Source organism: Ceratotherium simum, chromosome 32, assembly GCF_057802395.1.
Source record: "Ceratotherium simum simum isolate JZ-2026a chromosome 32, ASM5780239v1, whole genome shotgun sequence".
In the NCBI taxonomy this organism is placed as follows: Eukaryota; Metazoa; Chordata; class Mammalia; order Perissodactyla; family Rhinocerotidae; genus Ceratotherium; species Ceratotherium simum.
The window spans coordinates 12,813,303-12,831,602 of NC_141931.1; the positions used below are offsets into that span (position 1 = coordinate 12,813,303).

Sequence of the window (18,300 nt, forward strand, 5' to 3'; positions counted from 1 at the left end):
TTACACAGATTTGCCACATTTTGTTTATCCATTCACCAGTCAATGAACATTTGGGTTGTTTCCACTTTTGGCTATTATGAATAATGCTGCTCTGAAGATTCATATATAAGTCTTTGCGAAGACAAGTGTTTTCATCTCTCTTAGGAAGATATTTAGGAATGGAATCGTTGGGTGATCATGGTAAAGTTATGTTTAACATTTTGAGAAACTGCCAAACTGTGTTTCAACATAACTGCAACATTTTACATTCCCAATAATAATGTAAAAAGGTTCAAGATTCTCGACATGATGGTCAGCATTTGTTATTGTCCATCTTAGTAATTATAGCCATTCTGGTAGGTGTGAAGTAATATCTCATTATGGCTTTAATTTGCATTTCCCTAGTGACTAATAATGTTGAACATCTTTTCATGTGCTGATTGGCCATTTGTATATCTTCTTTGGTGAAATATCTGTTCAAATCTTTAGCCCAATGTTGAATTGGGTTCTTTGTCTTATTTTTGAATTGTAACAGCTCTTTATATCTTTTGAATACAAGTCCTTTCCCAAATGTGTGATTTGCAAATATTTTTTCCAAGTCTATGGCTTGTCTTTCCATTTTTTTAATGGTGTTTTTTGAAGCATAAAAGTTTTTAATTTTGATAAAACCCAATTTATCAATGTTTTCTTTTATCACTTGTGCTTTAGGTGTCATATCTATGAAATTGATGCCTAATCCAAGGTTACAAACATTTACTCCTAGGTTTTCTCTAAGAGTTTTATAGTCTTAACTCTTATATTTAGATCTATGAGCCATTTTGAGTTATTTCTTGTGTATGGTATGAGATAAGCATCCAAATTAATATTTTTGTATGAGGATATAATAATTGTCCCAGTACCATTTGCTGAAAAGACTATCCTTTTCACATTAAATTGCCTTGGCACCTTTGTGAAAAATCAGTTGACCATAAAAGGGTCTATTTCAGATGCTCAATTACATTGATATATATTGCATGTCTTTCTGTTAAGCCAATACCACACTATCTTGATTACTCTTGCTTTATAGAAATTAGGCATTGTAAGTCCTTCTTTTTCAAGATTGTTTTGGCTAGTCTGGGTCCTTGGCATAGCCATGTGAATTTTAGGATCAGCTTCTTGATTTGGCGGGGGTGGGGGGGTGGGTGGGGGAAGCCAGCTAGGATCTTGATAGAGATTGTGTTGAATCTATAGATAAATTTAGAGAGTATTGGCATCTTGACAATATTGAATCTTCCAATCCATGAACATGGAATGTCTCTCCATTTATTCAGATTTTCTTTAATTTTTTTCAGCAATATTTTGTAGTTTTTAGTGTACAAGTCTTATACTTCTTTTGTTAAATTTATTCCTAAGTATTTTATTCTTTTTGATGCTATTGTGAATGACACTATTTTCTTAATTTCACATTTGAATTGTTCATTACTAGCATATGGAATACAACTAATTTTTATATATTGATGTTACATCCTGTGACTTTGTTGAACTCTTACCAGTTCTAGTATTTGTGTACATGTGTATTCCTTAGGATTTTCTACATACAAGATCATGTTATATGTTGGGTTTAAGATTTGTTAGCCTTTAGAAAATGTGCCTTATATTTGTTTATTTACGGCTGTGACCAAAATAAAATAGTTCTTACAACTTCATACTGTGAATTGTACAGAAATTATATGGGGTCAACAAACTTTTATTTACTTAATTCAGTAAATCAAGTAATATCTTACTTTGAACTAATGAATAACAGATTATTAATTTTGCTAATTGTCACTGCATTTAGTAGCTAGTGTTTATCCTTAGACATACAAGATATACGATGATGTCAGAGAAAGGGTCATACACTATTGTTATTTATTTAGGGCAACTTGAGTTTGAGCCTAATTTTCCTGTGAATTAGCATAGCATCTATAGTTTTACATTCATTCATTTTTCTATCATTTCTAAAAACTAACTCTGTCCACACTGATCAAAACTGTTGCTGTAAAAACCACAGTAAGTGACTAGCAACACTATTTTCTACCTCCTAACAACACACATAAGAATAATACTATAATTAACAAAATAAAATTGTCAATACTATACAAACAGTTGAAACCGCTCCAGTTGTTTTTCACAGAAAATGAAAGAAATAACAAAAATTATTCATTGTTGCTTTCCTTAATGGATGACCTTTAATGAAAACTGGTTAAAATGAAAAGTGTTTGTTACTCAAAAGTTAATTTTGTTCTGAAAGCATTCTGGCCCAAAGAGTTATACAGTCATGCGTGGCTTATCGACGGGATACATTCTGATTTCATCATCGTGCAAACATCATAGAGTATACTTATACAAACCTAGATGGTATAGCCTACTACACACCTAGGTGATATAGTATAGCCTATTGCTCCTAGGTTACAAACCTGTACAGCATGTTACTCTACTGAATTCTATAGGCAGTTGTAACACAATGGTAAGTATTTATGTATCTAAATAGAAAAGGTACAGTAAAAATACAGTATAAAAGATAAAAAATGGTACACTTATATAGGGCACTTACCATGAATGGAGCTTGCAGGACTGGAAGTTGCTCTGGGTGAGTGAGTGTGTGGGTGGTGAGTGAATGTGAAGGCCGGGGGCATCACTGTACACTACTGTAGACTATAAACACTGTACACTTAGGCTACACTAAATTTATAGTGTATCTTTATCTTTATCTTTCTTCAATAATAAATTAACCTTAGCTTACTATAATTTTTTTACTTCATAAACTTTTAAATTTTTAAAAATTTTTTGACTCTTTTGTAATAACACAACTTAAAACACAAACACATTGTACAGCTCTACAAAAATACTTTTTCTTTATATCCTTATTCTATAAGCTTTTTACTATTTTTAAAATTTTCTATTTTTTATTTTTTTACTTTTTAAATTTTTTTCTTAAGAACTAAGATGCAAGCCCACACAGTAGCCTCGGCCCACACAGGTCAGGATCATCAGTATCACTGTCTTCCACCTCTGCATCTTGTCCCACTGGAAGGTCTTCAGGGGCAATAACATGCATGGAGTTGTCATCTCCTATGATAACGACACCTTCTTCTGGAATCTCTCTTGAAGGACCTGTGTGAGGCTCTTCTTGAAGAGATATAACTCTTTTCAGAAATATGTCCATGGTGGTTTGCCTGGTTTGTTTCTTTTTTTCATCATAGATTTTCTTGTAAGTACATAATGCACCATTCCTCTCTAGTATGTACTATACATAATTGTATGTGCTATACTTTTATACAACTGGCACCACAGTAGGTTTGTTTGCACCAGCATCACCACAAACACGTCAGTAATGCTTTGTACTATGACATTATGACGGCTATGACATTACTAGGCGATAGGAATTTTTCAGCTCCATTATAATCTTATGGGACTGCCATTGTATACGCAGTCCATCATTGACAGAAACATCATTATGCAGTACATGACTGTAGTTATTAAAATGAAGGGGGAACATGGGAATAAACCTTCATGACTTTGGGTTAGGCATTCTTCTTAGATATGGCTCCAAAAGCACAAGCAAAAGAAAAAATATATAAATTCAACTTCATTAAAATTTAAGAATTTTTTGCTGCAAACAGTACCATCAAGAAAGTAATAAGACAACCCATGGATTGAGAGAAAATACTTGTAAATCATATGTCTGATAAGTACTTGTATCCAGAATATATAAAGAACCCTTACAACTCAATAATAAAAAGATAAATATCCTAATTTTAAAATGGGCAAAGAGTCTGATTAGATATTTCTCCAAAGAAGATATCTGAATGGCCAATAAGCACATTAAAGGATTTTCAACATCATTAGCCATCAGAGAAATACAAACCAAAACCACAATGAGATATCAATTCACACCCACTAGGATGTCTATAATAAAAAACAAAGATAATAACAAGTGTTGGCAAGGATGTGGAAAAACTGGAACCCTCATACATTGCTGGTGAGAATATAAAATGGTGCTCACACTGGAAAACAGTTTAGCAGTTCCTCAAAGTGTTAAACAGAGTTATCACATGACCTAGCAATTCCTCGCCTAGGTATATACACTAGAGAAATGAAAACATATATCCACACAAAAACTTGTACGATAATGTTCATAGCAGTATTATTCCTAAGAGTCAAAGAGTAGAAACAACCCAAATGTCCATCAACTGGTGAATGGATAAACAAAACATGGTATATCAACACATGGAATTTTATTTGGCAATAAAAAGGAACAAAATATTGATACATGCTATAACATGGATGAGCCTTGAAACTTATGCTAAGTGAAAGAAGGCAGGCCCAAAAAGGCACATGTATTGTATGATCCCATTTAAATGAAATGTCCAGAAGAGGCAAATCCACAAAGACAGAAAGGAAATTAGTGGTTGCCTGGGGCTAGACAGGGAGGATATGGAGTGACTGCTAATGGGGAAATAAAAACATTCTCAAGTTAGATTGTGGTGATGGTTGCACAATTCTGTGAATATACTAAAAACCGCTGAATGATACACTTTAAATGGGTAAATTATATGGTATATGAATTATATTTCAATAAAGCTGCTAAAAAATGAAGGGGAACAACCATGACAACAAGAACACAATAATTAAATCAAATAATTATCTGAGAAATAGTTTTATAACTAAGGTACTAGAATGAACTTATTCAAATGCCAAAACTAAGACGGAACATTTCAATATGATGCCTCTAAATCAAAACAAATGAAAATGCAATTAATTGCCTGAACATTTTCAAAATATATGTAGGTAAGCTTATTAGAGAAAAGATATATTTTTTCAGTTTTTAATAAGGTATTTATTTGAAATAACATAGGTGCAGGCAGACAGTAAGTCTCTGTGAAAACATGTGAGAAAATTCCAAGGGGCGGCTCATTGGTTCTCCTGGATCAGAACCAATTAGAGAATGCTTACAGGAGCGGACATGCCTTTGGGACAAAACGAACTTCAACATGGCCTTATAATTTGAAAGCTACCACAGAGTAACAAATGAGAAATACCAGTAGACAATTCCTGAAGCTCTTGGATACATTTTTCTCTACTGAGATAGTGTCAAATCAAACAGACTTGGACTTTCATTCTAAAGCCTTTAAAACAACAACTGATAGAATCCAAGAGACCTTAGGGGAAAAAAAAAATAATGATCCAGTCCCTACAATAAGAAAATATTTGGATGGACTTAGAGCCTTGGAAAGATTGCTGACAGGATAATGATTGATAAAGATCCCACTTTTTAATTTAATACACAGTATATTTCCTGAAAGTAAATGTTGTATCAAATATAGGCAGAAGGAACCTTAACTTCTATCAGCAAACCTAAATGTTTTAATAAAACCACTTTTGTTAAACTAAAACACAATAAAAATTATCTTACTTCAAAAAGTGAAGTTTTCAAACTTATTTTGCTCATGATATTTATACAATAAACATCATGATAATTCATTAAAAACCAAGTTATATAAACTTGGTAGCATATAAAAAGTATGTAGTACTACCTAAGAGACTATATGCAAGGGTTTCTCAGCTATAATTATTATTGACTCCAATATTAATTATTCATGCTTTAGCTCATATATTTCTTTATTTCCAAAACTTAAAGGAAAATAAAAGTTGTCAAATGCAGGAATCTGAAAGTGATAGAGACTACTTTAAAAATATTAATAATTTATCTGTTGATAATCTAGAAGTTGAACATAATTACTATTATAGCCTTGGCCCAGCTTATACCTGCAGAGCCCCTGCAGAGGAGGCCACAGTCATTGGATCACTAGAGGTGAGGCTGGGGAAGATAAGGAGTGAGGAGGAAAGAAGAAGTGGGGTGGGGGGGCAGGGAAGGGAAGAGGGAGGAAGAAAAAATGATAATGGGATAAAGAAATATGAGGCTAAACGAGAACTACATATCTATAGGTTAAAATTATATACATATATGTAAATCAGCTGTACGTGAACAACTCAAAACTGGAAACAGAGTTGTGGTTTCTCACCAGAAAGTCAAAGAATCACAGAACTGTTAAACGGGAAAAGACCTTAGCAGACTGTCAATCTTACTCTCTCTACCAAGTATTGCCAAGGAATGCATTCAGCATCAGAGAACTATAAGGGAAGCCCTAAATCTATTAAATCATTGCTTTGATCTAGAAAGTCTTATAAAAATTGAAAAAATGTTCATCTTAAAAATCAACTTCCCTCAATGAATTTGTAGAGAAATAACATGTAAACCTAACCAAATAAACAAGTTTATAAATTCACTTTTATAAAATTTATAAATCAAATAAATGATTCACTATACTATATAACTTCCAGAGTCCCTCAACTATACAGTTCAAGTAAACTTCCTGCCTCATACCATCTAAAAGTAGTTTCAGCAAATGTGTTTTCCTATTTGTTAGTTGATTCTTTTAATTAAAATTTAAATGTAATTTAACTTACTGTTGCTAATTTTATTTTGAATTATTGTCTTTTCTGTGCACTTCCCTCAATCCAAGTCAATTCTGAAAGCTGCTTTCAAAAAGTTCTGGGTTTTCCTAATAGGAAGTATGCTGGGAAACATTTTTTTCTTTCTTTGAAATCCTAAAATTGTTAAACAACCCATCCTATGTTGATTCACAATCATGTTTTGTGAATCATTTTAGTAGCTAGTAATATTTTTTTCAGAAAGCTTGCTTTTTTTTAAAAAAATACACGATTTTAAAATGTTTAATTTAGTGAATCTTATGGACATTTTTAAGGAACAAATATAAGACATATAATTAAAAGATCAATTATGACTTTAGGAATACTCTCTGACCGGTTATATTACCTGTGGAAAGTACCTTAAATTCTTTTGGACTCAATTTTATAATGTAAAGTTGACTAAAGTTCTCTCCAACCAATTCCAACTCCAAAATCCTGAATCCTAAATCCTCCAAAATCCTTCAATTCTTATTCCCTAAGAAAAGTCAACAGAAATGTAGAATGCAACAAGTATTCATTCATTTTACAAACAACTTTGCACCTGTAGAAAACTTTCTTTAAAATATATCACTCATTTTTAGAGACAAGGGTAACCTATTTTCAAGGAAGACTTGCCTCATTCTTCTGATAAATCTGTATTTCTTAATTCATAAAAGCAATATTGTCCATAATGAAAATTAAAACACTTTAAATTACGTAACTTTAAGAATGAATCAAATCTAACATCTTCAAAGAACAGTTAGGAATTAAGCACTCACTTTTACTTGCAGATCCTCAGAACTTTCTGTTGACATGTACAGAGAAAGCAGCACCGGCAAAGTATTTGTGACCGCGACAGCCCGTGCATGCTCCGGAGTGTGTTTCCCAATCTGTCCCAAGGCCCAAGCCCCAGCGGCCTTAATGTGATCTTCTGGTTCTTCCGACAGGCAGACTGACAACTGGGGCACACCCTGCAGGGTGGATCAAAAGAGCAAGTGTTATGAATCTAGAGCAGGATTAAAGAGTCTTCCATGTCTCTCAAACATTAGAAGGAATCATTTTGGCCTTGATCCTTTTTTCCCTAAACAGTTCAATAAATGAGCACATCACAGGGGCTGTCATTTTTCAAGTCAATAAAATGACTAGAACTAATTTACCTTAATTATCTGTAACAATCCAACTAAACTAAGAATATCTCTGCTAGCGTTTACTCCCCAAACAGAAAGGCATTTAACCAAACAACAGATGCCACAGACTAGTATATATGCAAAACCAGATTCCACTGTGACAAATTAACAATGCTTAGGATTTTAAAACCTTTTATTTTTCTTTGTTAAAAATGTTAATTTAGAATCCTTAAAAAAAATTGCCTTTTCACCAAGTATAATAGACCTGAGAACAAAATAACTGCTACAGATCTAAAATCAAATGAATAATATGAGCAAGAATCCTATTTAAGTAGCTTTTAGATGAAATATATTCACAAAAACCTTTCCTGAAATAGTAAATAAATTTCCATTAATTTTGGTCAACTTTTAAATGACAGTTTTGCCCATTTTAATATGATGAAATGTCAAAGTAGAAATGATTACTTTTGCTACACAGATAGCACGGGCTTACATTTTGCACTTTAGGCTTCAATTTTATCTAAATAATCAAAACAGAATTAACTAAAGGGCCTCAAATACATCACAGTTTATATACCCAAAGAAGAACCAAATAACCAAATCAAATTATAATTCCAGATTCTGTATAGGCACAATTTTCTAAGTAATTTCAGACTATAATAATTATCCCCTTAAATTTAGTACCACAAAAGCCATTATCACATGGTCATGCCACCAAAGCAAAGGCCAAATAATCGTATATACTTTCTTCCTCCACCTTTAAATTTGGTTATTAAGACCAATTTCCTGAAGAGACCTGCCATATTTCTTCATTGGCTTCTTTCTTACAACTAAAAATGTGAGTCTGCCAATATAAAAGGTCAAACCTGTCTTCAGAATGAAGCCACTTTCCGGAAAGCCCATATTTCTGGGACATATCAAGATGGAAGCAGCAGGAAGAAAAGAAGACAGCCCCCTCCACCCCATCCCCCAAACTCTGACTTATTGGCCTCAGTTGTTAGGAATAGCAAATGAGAAAGGGAATACGAATGTGCTTTGAAGATTATAAAGTGTTATTTAAATGTGAGGTGTTGTTATTAGTCCTTATAGTACTAATACAGTAGGAAAAGGAAAGAATGATACAGCACTGTGTGGTTTGCCTCAAACTGCTGCTGCCCCTTGATCTTCAACCAACTGAAAGACAAAGTAGGTGGGAGAGGCCAGCAACAACCCTAGACCAAAGGAGGGGAGCGCCTCCTGGTTAGTCCGGAGAAGAAATACAGGAAGCAAAAGCAATTGCTGCTTCTTTCATCATTCCTCCTCTGTGTAAGCTTTCCTTCTATCCACAAAAGAACCGAGAATCAAAAATCCCGGTACCATGTCTACTTTCTTCTGAAGTCTGCTTTCTTCAGAAAGCAGCACTACTGCTCGAGTGGCTGTCACAGTCTTTGGTAATAGAACAACAAAAGGAAGAGCACAGGATAAAAAGAGAGAGAAGCAAAGAACTATCAGGGAACAGGTAGAAAATAAAGATCTGAGGCTCCTTTTTATTCTGAGGATTAGCAAGGGATAAAAAAAAATCCACACTTCTGTTTAACACACAGCAGCAGGTTTTCCATGCTGATAAGAAACCCAGACCCCAGAGGGTCTCCAGGGATATTGCAGGCACACAGTCTTTGAAGCATTCTTCAAAAGATCAATATGTATTCATTCAACAAATATTTTTTGAGCACCTACTATGTGCCAGGCTACACTATATGGTGGGTTAATACCAAGCTATAAATTGAGATAAGGCAAAATCCCTAGAGCAAGGAAACAGAAAGATTGCTATCTATCAGAGATGTGTGCTCTGAATTGCCAATATCTAAGGAGAGAAATTAGTTCTTGAAAGCTGAAGGAAAGGAAGTAGATAAAAAGGAATGTCCTAACCATTGTCCTCTCCTACCCAAATGACAGGAAAGGGGAGAATGTGTAGACCTCGGAGAATAATGAAAACAAACTATCGGGCATGTCGTTTATCATAGGTGTTTTTAATCAAAGTATGCTTTACATGTTTGTAAATATGCACAGCCAATCCTTCAAGATACAAATATGCTTAATATTTAAATACAGATAATAGTAATACTCAAAGTAGTTGATATTTTGTTGATGTTAAACACTGAGTAATACCTTAAACTTCGCACAAAATAAGCCTTACTTTAAGCATGGTTTGGGAAATTTACTAATAAGCCTTGAAAAAAAGCTGAAAAATTCTTCAGGTATTTCTTTCACCCTTGTCAATTATATTTTATACTCTGTGGGAGAGTATTAATCTGTGGCTCTGTCTTAGAATATCTCACTGCAATAACTAGAAGAAAATAAAGCAAGAACAAACCTTGGAAATGATCACAAACCTTGGAAATGATCACCGCCATCGCCAGGTTTGCAGAATGAGCTGCTACATAACCAAGCATCATGATGCCAGGCAGCCTTATATTTCCCTTGCAGGACCCAATACAGTCAATCACGGCAGCAACTCCTCCCGCGTTAACTATCAACTGCGACAGCTAAGAGAAAAGAAGGAGAGCTAGCTACTCGTGACCAGAAAGCATAAGATGATCTTTAAATATTACTTTAGTATTGCCAAATATTTTTATTTAGGACCTAAAAAAATCGGGTAAAATCTGAAATATCATTTAGTGAAATTATTATATTCATTAAAGAAATGTACATGTATAGTAATCCTGCTATTTCAAATGTACAAATATACTCACTGTGAGGAGCTCTATGCTGTGGTTCAACTTTTCATGCATTGATGGCACAACTTTTCTCCCTGTTATAATGCATGTCAAAATTGCTCACCGAGACATTAAGCCTAGGGCTAGTTCATAACTAGCTAACTCCTGAAAGCCCCAATTACAGTGTATGAGTATGAAGCAGATTAATCACTGAATGCTGAAAGACAATGTCAGACTTTTCTTGAAATAGTCTAGCCTAATTATCCCCTCTTTGCTAGCAATGATTGCTAGCTGACTGCACTTCAATCTTGAAAAATCTCAACCAAATAAAGATGTTAGGTGAAATAAAGAATGAGGACTTTAAAGTCTAGTGAAATGAAATTGACTAGTCAACATATACACAGAAAAAGATACATCTTCTGAATCCACCCAGGCTTGCTTCCTCTCTATTCGTTTGGCCTCTAAGAACTCAGAGTGGGAACCACCATGTAAGAGCAGCTATTAGATGGTCACACCAGGCCAGGGGGCCTGGTGGTCTCTCCAACCTGGAGGTGTACTATCTCACCATTCCCAGCTGACCTAAAATGACAAGGATGACAAAGGCCCACGATCCCCATGATCCAGAAATGGAATGCAGAAAATGGTTAAAAACTGAGATTTCAGACTCAAACTCCATTGATGTAACCTAGTGGTTCTCAGCTGGGGGCACTTTTGTCCCCTGGGAAACATGTGGCAATATATGGAGACATTTTTGATTGTCACGATGGGGGAAGAGGTACTACTGGCATCTAGTGGGCAGAGGCCAGGGGATGCTGAGAAACATCCATCCAGCACGCAGTGTGCAGGACAGCACCCCACAACACAGAATTATCTAGTCCAAACCGCCCATAGTGCTGAAGATGACAACTTCACCCTAGCGAGATCATGTGGCACAGCACTTGGGCCCTGTAAACAAACTGATGTTTTACTTAAAAACAAAACTAACTACATATTATTGCATTTTGAAGTGTTTCTTTTTTTTTTTACCTCAGGTGTGTGTTTTGCAATCTCTCTAATTAAAGTAGAAGCATTTTTCTTCACATATTCATCTTTGTCCTTCAGACAGGTGAGTACAACTGGAAAAATCTCTGCTTCAACCACCATTTCTGCCAGATCTATAGAATGTTTTGCAATCTGACTGAGAGCTGAAAGGATCTGACGCTGTTAAGCAAAAACCAAAATAAAACAAAACATTACTACCTGGAGTCCACTGTAGAGTTCAGATGTAATTTAAACAGCTTTATACATATTCAAATTCCTTTATAAAAAGGAAAAAACAATTACATATCTAACATAACCTAAGATTCTGAATCTCAAGACATTCACATCCTAGTCTTATACCTAAATTCTCAATTTCTTGAATTCCCTAATTTCCAAAATAAATGTCTTAGTTCTCTATGGACTATTTAAATCTCTGTCTATTGCACACGATAAAAAAAATATGACCTCTGAATGAATACTATTTCTTAATTATGTAATATTTAAATTGTTAATGTATAATACATATATAGTACAAAAATAATCAAGCAGAACTAAGATCTTATTTTTGGCATGATGCTGATAACATTTCAAAGAACTTTCCATTGCTTGGTTAACAATAACAATTTAAAAACCTTATAGAATATAACTATTAGAATAAAAAAGTATAATTGGTGACTATTAATTGAAAATCAGATTTTAGAAAGCTATAAAAAAGACTAATATAAGTATGGCAATTTTCATAAGAAACCTAAATATAATAGTGGTGGGCTAGAAAACCTTTAGGTCCCTTCCAACCCCTCAGATTCAATCATGTGATTCCTTATTTTAATGATTAATGTTAATACTAATGCTACTTCTAGTTTTCAGATTGCACATATTTTTCCCAGTCATGTCTTTACTGTCTAATCTTTACAGCATAATTTTCACATATTAAAAGACCAAATACATAATATATTCATATCTGTTTTCAATGATAATTTACTAATTATTTTAAAATGTATCATATTAATCTATACACATTTCTATTTTCTTAGATTATCAGAAGCCTGGTTGTTTGTTTTTTAACTTTATTTTTAAATACCTTCAATTTAGCATCAGGGTTCAGGATCATCTGGGCTAAGTGAGCAGTAGCTCCTGCATCCACCACCGTCTGCGCTAACTCTGGAGAATGCTTTGAAATATCACTGAGGGCCGAAGCAGCAATCCTTCTCAAAGCAATTTCTGGCTCCTGGATACAGAGTACTAAAAGGGGAACCGCTCCTGCATCCACCACAGCTTGTGACAGTTCTGTGGGTCCAAGAAAAGTAATTAAGTGAGTATGGGTGACTGACCCTTGTGCAAGCCATTTTTCACCCTGACAGATACAGCAAAGAAAAAAGGGGAGGGTGTACTTCACCGTCTCCACATCTGCATTTCAAATCAGCCTTCCTGGTTTCATAAACCGTGTGGACCAATCCTGAGCTGAAAAGAATACAGGTCAATAGATGGACCTCCATTTACATGAACACATTTGAGGTAGATTAGGCTGAAATGCTTGTTATTCTTTTTTTTTTTTTTTAAGAGAGTAAGCAGATGTCAGCTGTTTAAGCTCTGACAATTCTGTACTTCTCAATAGGCAAGCATTTTATGCATGGTTTACAATAACAGAGAAAATTAAAGTACCAAAAATTTACCAACCACACTAATTAGGTAGTATTTTGTGCTATTTACTTGAGTAAACATTAACATGAATCTTGTGCCAATAATGTTGATTTTTGAATTCCTTTCATCTTATAGTACTTTAAAAAGATTTTTAAATACTTTATACAAAATAAAAAGGTGCATTTTCATTGTACATATAAAAACACTTTCAAAAATGAGATCTACAACTGAACAATAAACTAATATATATAAATGTTAATGTTTAGATAAAGGAATAAATTTATCTTAACCATTTTACATGTCAGAAATAAATATCTTTCAAGTATACAAGTAGATTTACTTGTGTGTCCAAGAATAACAGCTATAAATATAACACATTTTAAATTATAGAGAATGGGAGACAGGCAGGCAGACCCATATAATATATATGTAAAAAATGTCTTTTGAGAAGCATAAAATACCGGGCACAGTTACAGATTCTATTCTCATTGTATTCATAGACTCTCGTACTGAACCACATATAACCATTTCTATAATCTCTTCCTTTCAAATTATGTTCTCCTTCTCCCAGATTTGTAGTGCCTTGATAATTTATGTCTTAATAGCCAAACTAAGATATCTATTCAGCACATCACTTAAAGTCTTTAAAGAAAATATGGTGTTTAATTTTTCAAAAGATTGGTAATATCACATTTTCTAAATGGAAATAATGTTAGAAAATACAGGTTAATGTCCAACATTTGTTTTCCTTAAATTATGATAATTATCTTAGAAGTCCCAATATTGTATAAACAATTCATTCATTCTTTCATTAAACAAGTATTAATGGAAGGTTATTATGCGCCGGACTCATTCAACTCTGGTGCAGATGACACACTTCTACAAATTAACACTACATTGGTTAGCAAATATGTTTCAATTTTAAAAATCTAGTGTAGGGCCGGCCCAGTGGCATAGTGGTTAAGTTCCCGCACTCTGCTTCTGGCGGCTCGGGGTTTGCAGGTTCGGATCCTGGGCATGGACCTACGTACCACTCATCAAGCTACACTGTGGCAGGCATCCCACATAAGGTAGAGGAAGATGGGCACAGATGTTAGCCGTGGGCCAGGCTTCCTCAGCAGAAAAGAGGAGGATTGGCAACAGGTGTTAGCTCAGGGCTAATCTTACACACATACAAACACACACACAAAATCTAGTGTAAATTATGAAATACAATGGGAAATTAACATGTAATCTAAAGAACCAGAGGCAGATAAGAGGAAACTGGTTAAAAAAAAAAAAAAAGACAACAGCAGCAACAGACTGGAATATCAACCTAGCAATACAGCAGATTCCTCAGAAACATCTCTGGGATTCTACTGCAATTGCCTAAAGACCAACAAGTGAAACAGGTGATCACTGTTTCTCTCCTGCCACCCCCACCCAAGGGAAATGGGAAGAAAACATAAAGTGTGATGATATATGTAATTTCTAGACATAATTCTCATGTTTTATGTTAATTATTAACATGCTTAATTCAATTCAGATTATACAAGTGTTGTATAGTAATATCAACTTTATACGTACATATTTAAGAGCACCTGGAATATATATGATGGGCTGAACATTTTGTTTTGAGAGTATAAGGATTAGTTCATCTATTTATATAGTCTCACTTTTATACATAGTTTCTAAGAGTAAAGAATATACATTAAACTACAACTGTTTAAAGTACTATTAATAAAAATTTAAGGTTCTTTTTTAAAAACATCTATTATCTTTGTAATTCCAATACATTTTATCCTTTCCTTGAATAACTATTAGTGCCATATCCTCCTTTCCCTGAACTCTATAACATTAATAATAAAGCAAACTCTATTCTCCTGACTTGTCGCCCAATCCCATCCTCAGCTGTCTTCTATTCTCTCTAGAGTAATGGTGTTAAATGCAGGGAAGGCTGGGGAAAAAGTGGAGAAAGATTTGCTGTGAAGGTAATGAAGCTTCCAAGGACCTGGGCTGAGCCTAGCAATTTTCTACTTGCAATTTCATATACTTTACATCTCCAAACTTATGTGGTAATATGAAACCAAGATCTGCTCTTGGGTGGCACACATTTTTATTTATAAATAATGTTGTTCTACTTTCACACATATATTAGGTATAAAACAGTGTATATACAAGTAAAAATACAGTAGGCCTAAATAATGCACACTATACTATGTTGCACCTACTACAGGCTATTCATCCTGTCTCCATCACTGCTCTTTTTTCTACGGCATATCTTTCTCTCTTCCCTACTTTTGCTCCCCCTGGCATTTCTGTGCCAGTCACTGTTGGTGTCCACCCAAAAGTCTTTGCCAGCCAGGGCATGGGCTTGTGAACCAATCCTGGCCAATGGGGCCTGAGTAGAAGCCATCTGTGAGAAGTTTTCCTCTGTCATAAACCGAGATACACAGGAGGAAACACTGCCTCTTCTTTGCTGGACACGGTCATGTCTGCAAATGACATCTGGAACTCCTACATCCATCTTGCAACTAGAACGGAAGAAATCACTAATATGCTGAGAATGGCTGAGTACAAAAATGAAAAACATCTGGGTCCTCCATGACACTGTTCAGCTGTATAACCAAGCTTGGAACTGCCCCGACTCTGAACTTTGTCATGTGAAATTAAAAATGTCCTTATTGAAGATGGGCACAGATGTTAGCCTAGGGCCAATCTTCCTCAGCAAAAAGAGGAAGATTGGCAACGGATGTTAGCTCAGGGCTAATCTTCCTCACAAAAAAAAAAAAGAAAAGAAAGAAAAAGTTCTTATTGTTTAAGCCCTTTGCAGCTGATATTCTGTAACTCAGAGCCAAAAACATCCTGACATACTTCCGTCCTCTCTCATGCTCAGTGTATACATATTTTCCTCTCTTCCTTCAGTCATTGAGCGTTCATTAAGTGCTTACTATGTGCTAGAAACTTGGCCAGACATTGGGGAAGCAGAATAGAGTGAAACCTTGTTCTGTTCTAGAAGACCCTGCTCAGGGTGAACATATGAACAGAGCAGAGCTAGGCTCAGGTCTGTGGAGCATCTGGGGAGAATGTACACAGGGCTGTTTCAGACAGTGCTTCCACCTTCCTTCCTTCTCCCTGTTTCTTTTTTCCTATACTTTTCTATTCTGAAAAAAAGCAGAAGTAACCAAAACACGTACAAAATTCTGACATATTTAAAAAAACTTCCCACAGGAGAAATCTCACGGAGCTCATTTTTACACTCCAATTTGGAAATGAGTTTTGGTTCAATTAATTGTCATGCTTATGAAATCAAAGACTGATATGTACAGACTCAGATGCTCATAAAAGGTCTGACCAAAAAAACCAGAGAGCCAAGAATTTACCTTCAGTATGTGAAAAATCTTAGCCTCATTTTAAATTTTAAGTGAATCTTCAAAAAATTTTTTTTAAAAATACATCTTCTATTGTGCAATAATGTGACTATCATATACTGTTAGACAAGATTAAAGTAGTTGTGCAAATAAAAAGGCAGAGAAAAAAGCTATATGTTATACGAACATACTAACAGGATTTATACTGGGTTGATGGTACTATTGGTGATATGTTTTTCTTCTTCTTTTTTTTTTTTTTTTTTTGCTGAGGAAGACTGGCCCTGGGCTAACATCCATGCCCATCTTCCTCCACTTTATATGGGACGCCGCCACAGCATGGCTTGCCAAGCAGCGTGTCGGTGCGCACCCAGGATCCAAACCGGCAAACCCCTGGCCGCCACAGCAGAGCACGTGCACTTAACTGCTTGTGCCACTGGGCCAGGCCATGTTTTTCTTCATTTGCCAATTTTCTTCAATCTGATTATATATTTTCTAAAAATAAAAGAAATATGAGCATGTCTTTTGTCCATACATAGCTACTGCTGGGGCTAATTATACTAACATTACTATTATAAAGGAAAAATAAACATTTTAGCTTATTTCTCAATGTAGCAGAAAGTTTCTTTTTTAAAAAAATGGTGAGAATGTATGTCTCCTTTAAATAAAATATTAGGAAAGAGTGTATAATTATTCTTTGAAGAATTACTAATATATACTAGAAATATTATCCATTTACTTTTTCACACTTTCCCTCTTAATTCATAGCCTTATTACATTCATGTTAAGATACATTTTTTAAGTATTAAGCGTTATGCGTTTTTAACATTTTTTTAGACTGCAAATTATCAGAATAAAACTATCCAATAGCACCTTCCTAATTCATAAATAGAAACCAAAGCCATTTATTGCATACATGTAGACACTGAATATACAGTCCCCAAATTTGAGGTCAGCTGTTGTCAGTATGGGAATAACTAGTTCTGTTTGGCCTCATGAAAGCTCATTGTTGAATGAAGGAACAGCCTCCCCTGAGGGACTGTGACAGGCCATCTCACCACCCTTCTCTCTGCCTCTTTCTGTTTTTCCATGAGTCTTTCTAATAATGTCTATGAGGCTTATGTGCATATATAATTCTTTGTATATGAATAACGTGACAATTTTGGGTGACAACTCTTTGCTTCTCACACTGTTGCCTTTTCTTAAGGATTTTATTCTTGGGACCCTTGGTTTTTGGTCTTGATTTTTTCCTAACAAAAGAAAGGCTGATCTTGTAGACTCCCTCACTAATAGGTGTGAAGTGTTACAATTTAAATGGATCAAAATCTTCAATTTAGAATAATCAAAAAAGGTCAGTACAACTTTAGGCTTAATTTTAAAACAAAAAGAGACGCGGACAAAAGGGAGGACTTTTAATATCAACAACATTTGTAAAATTAGTACTATCTAAAGCTGGATGAATGGACTATTAGAAATGACTTTATGTTAACTAGAAAGGAAGAGGGAGAGAGGAATGCACAGAATAGGCATGGCTGTTAGAGGTAAAACCAGGTAAATCAGGCAGAAGTGATTTTACTTTAATAGTACTCACAATGGCCTCAACCCCTCCTCTTGTTACAGCTAGTTGTTTGTTTAGATCAGGAGTGGGAAACTCAAATGCATACAGGGCTCAGGCAAGTACCTAAAATAAATGAAGCCAGAGGATGTACCAACAATACGGAGCAGGAGAGCAGTCATGAAATGGAAAAGTACATGCACCAGCTACTCCTAGGAGCAGCAATTACTTAATTCAGCCCAGTGTTGCCATGGAGGAATATAGGCCTACTGTTGTCAGATCTTTTGATTTTTTCAAGAGAAGTTAGAAATCTGATTTTTAATGTGGAATTGCCTAGTTTTTAAGTGTTGGCAACTTTTTTTGAATGTGTGAGCAACATAGTGTAGGCCAAATAAAACTCGTTCATCTGTGGGCCAGCGACAGCCTGCGTCCACCATTTTACA

At 34.9% G+C, this 18,300-nt stretch overlaps 1 protein-coding gene across 1 annotated transcript in view; it reads right to left on the minus strand.

Annotated features, from left to right (window-relative positions):
• SPAG6 (sperm associated antigen 6) overlaps positions 1–18,300 on the minus strand; it is a 62,937-nt gene that overhangs the window by 13,011 nt on the left and 31,626 nt on the right. The window contains exons 5-8 of the mRNA XM_004425301.2: positions 12,396–12,601; positions 11,321–11,494; positions 9,971–10,123; positions 7,251–7,442 (exon numbers count right to left, since the gene is read on the minus strand). Coding sequence (XP_004425358.2) covers positions 7,251–7,442; positions 9,971–10,123; positions 11,321–11,494; positions 12,396–12,601 — 725 coding nt within the window. The remainder of the gene's footprint in view (positions 1–7,250; positions 7,443–9,970; positions 10,124–11,320; positions 11,495–12,395; positions 12,602–18,300) is intronic.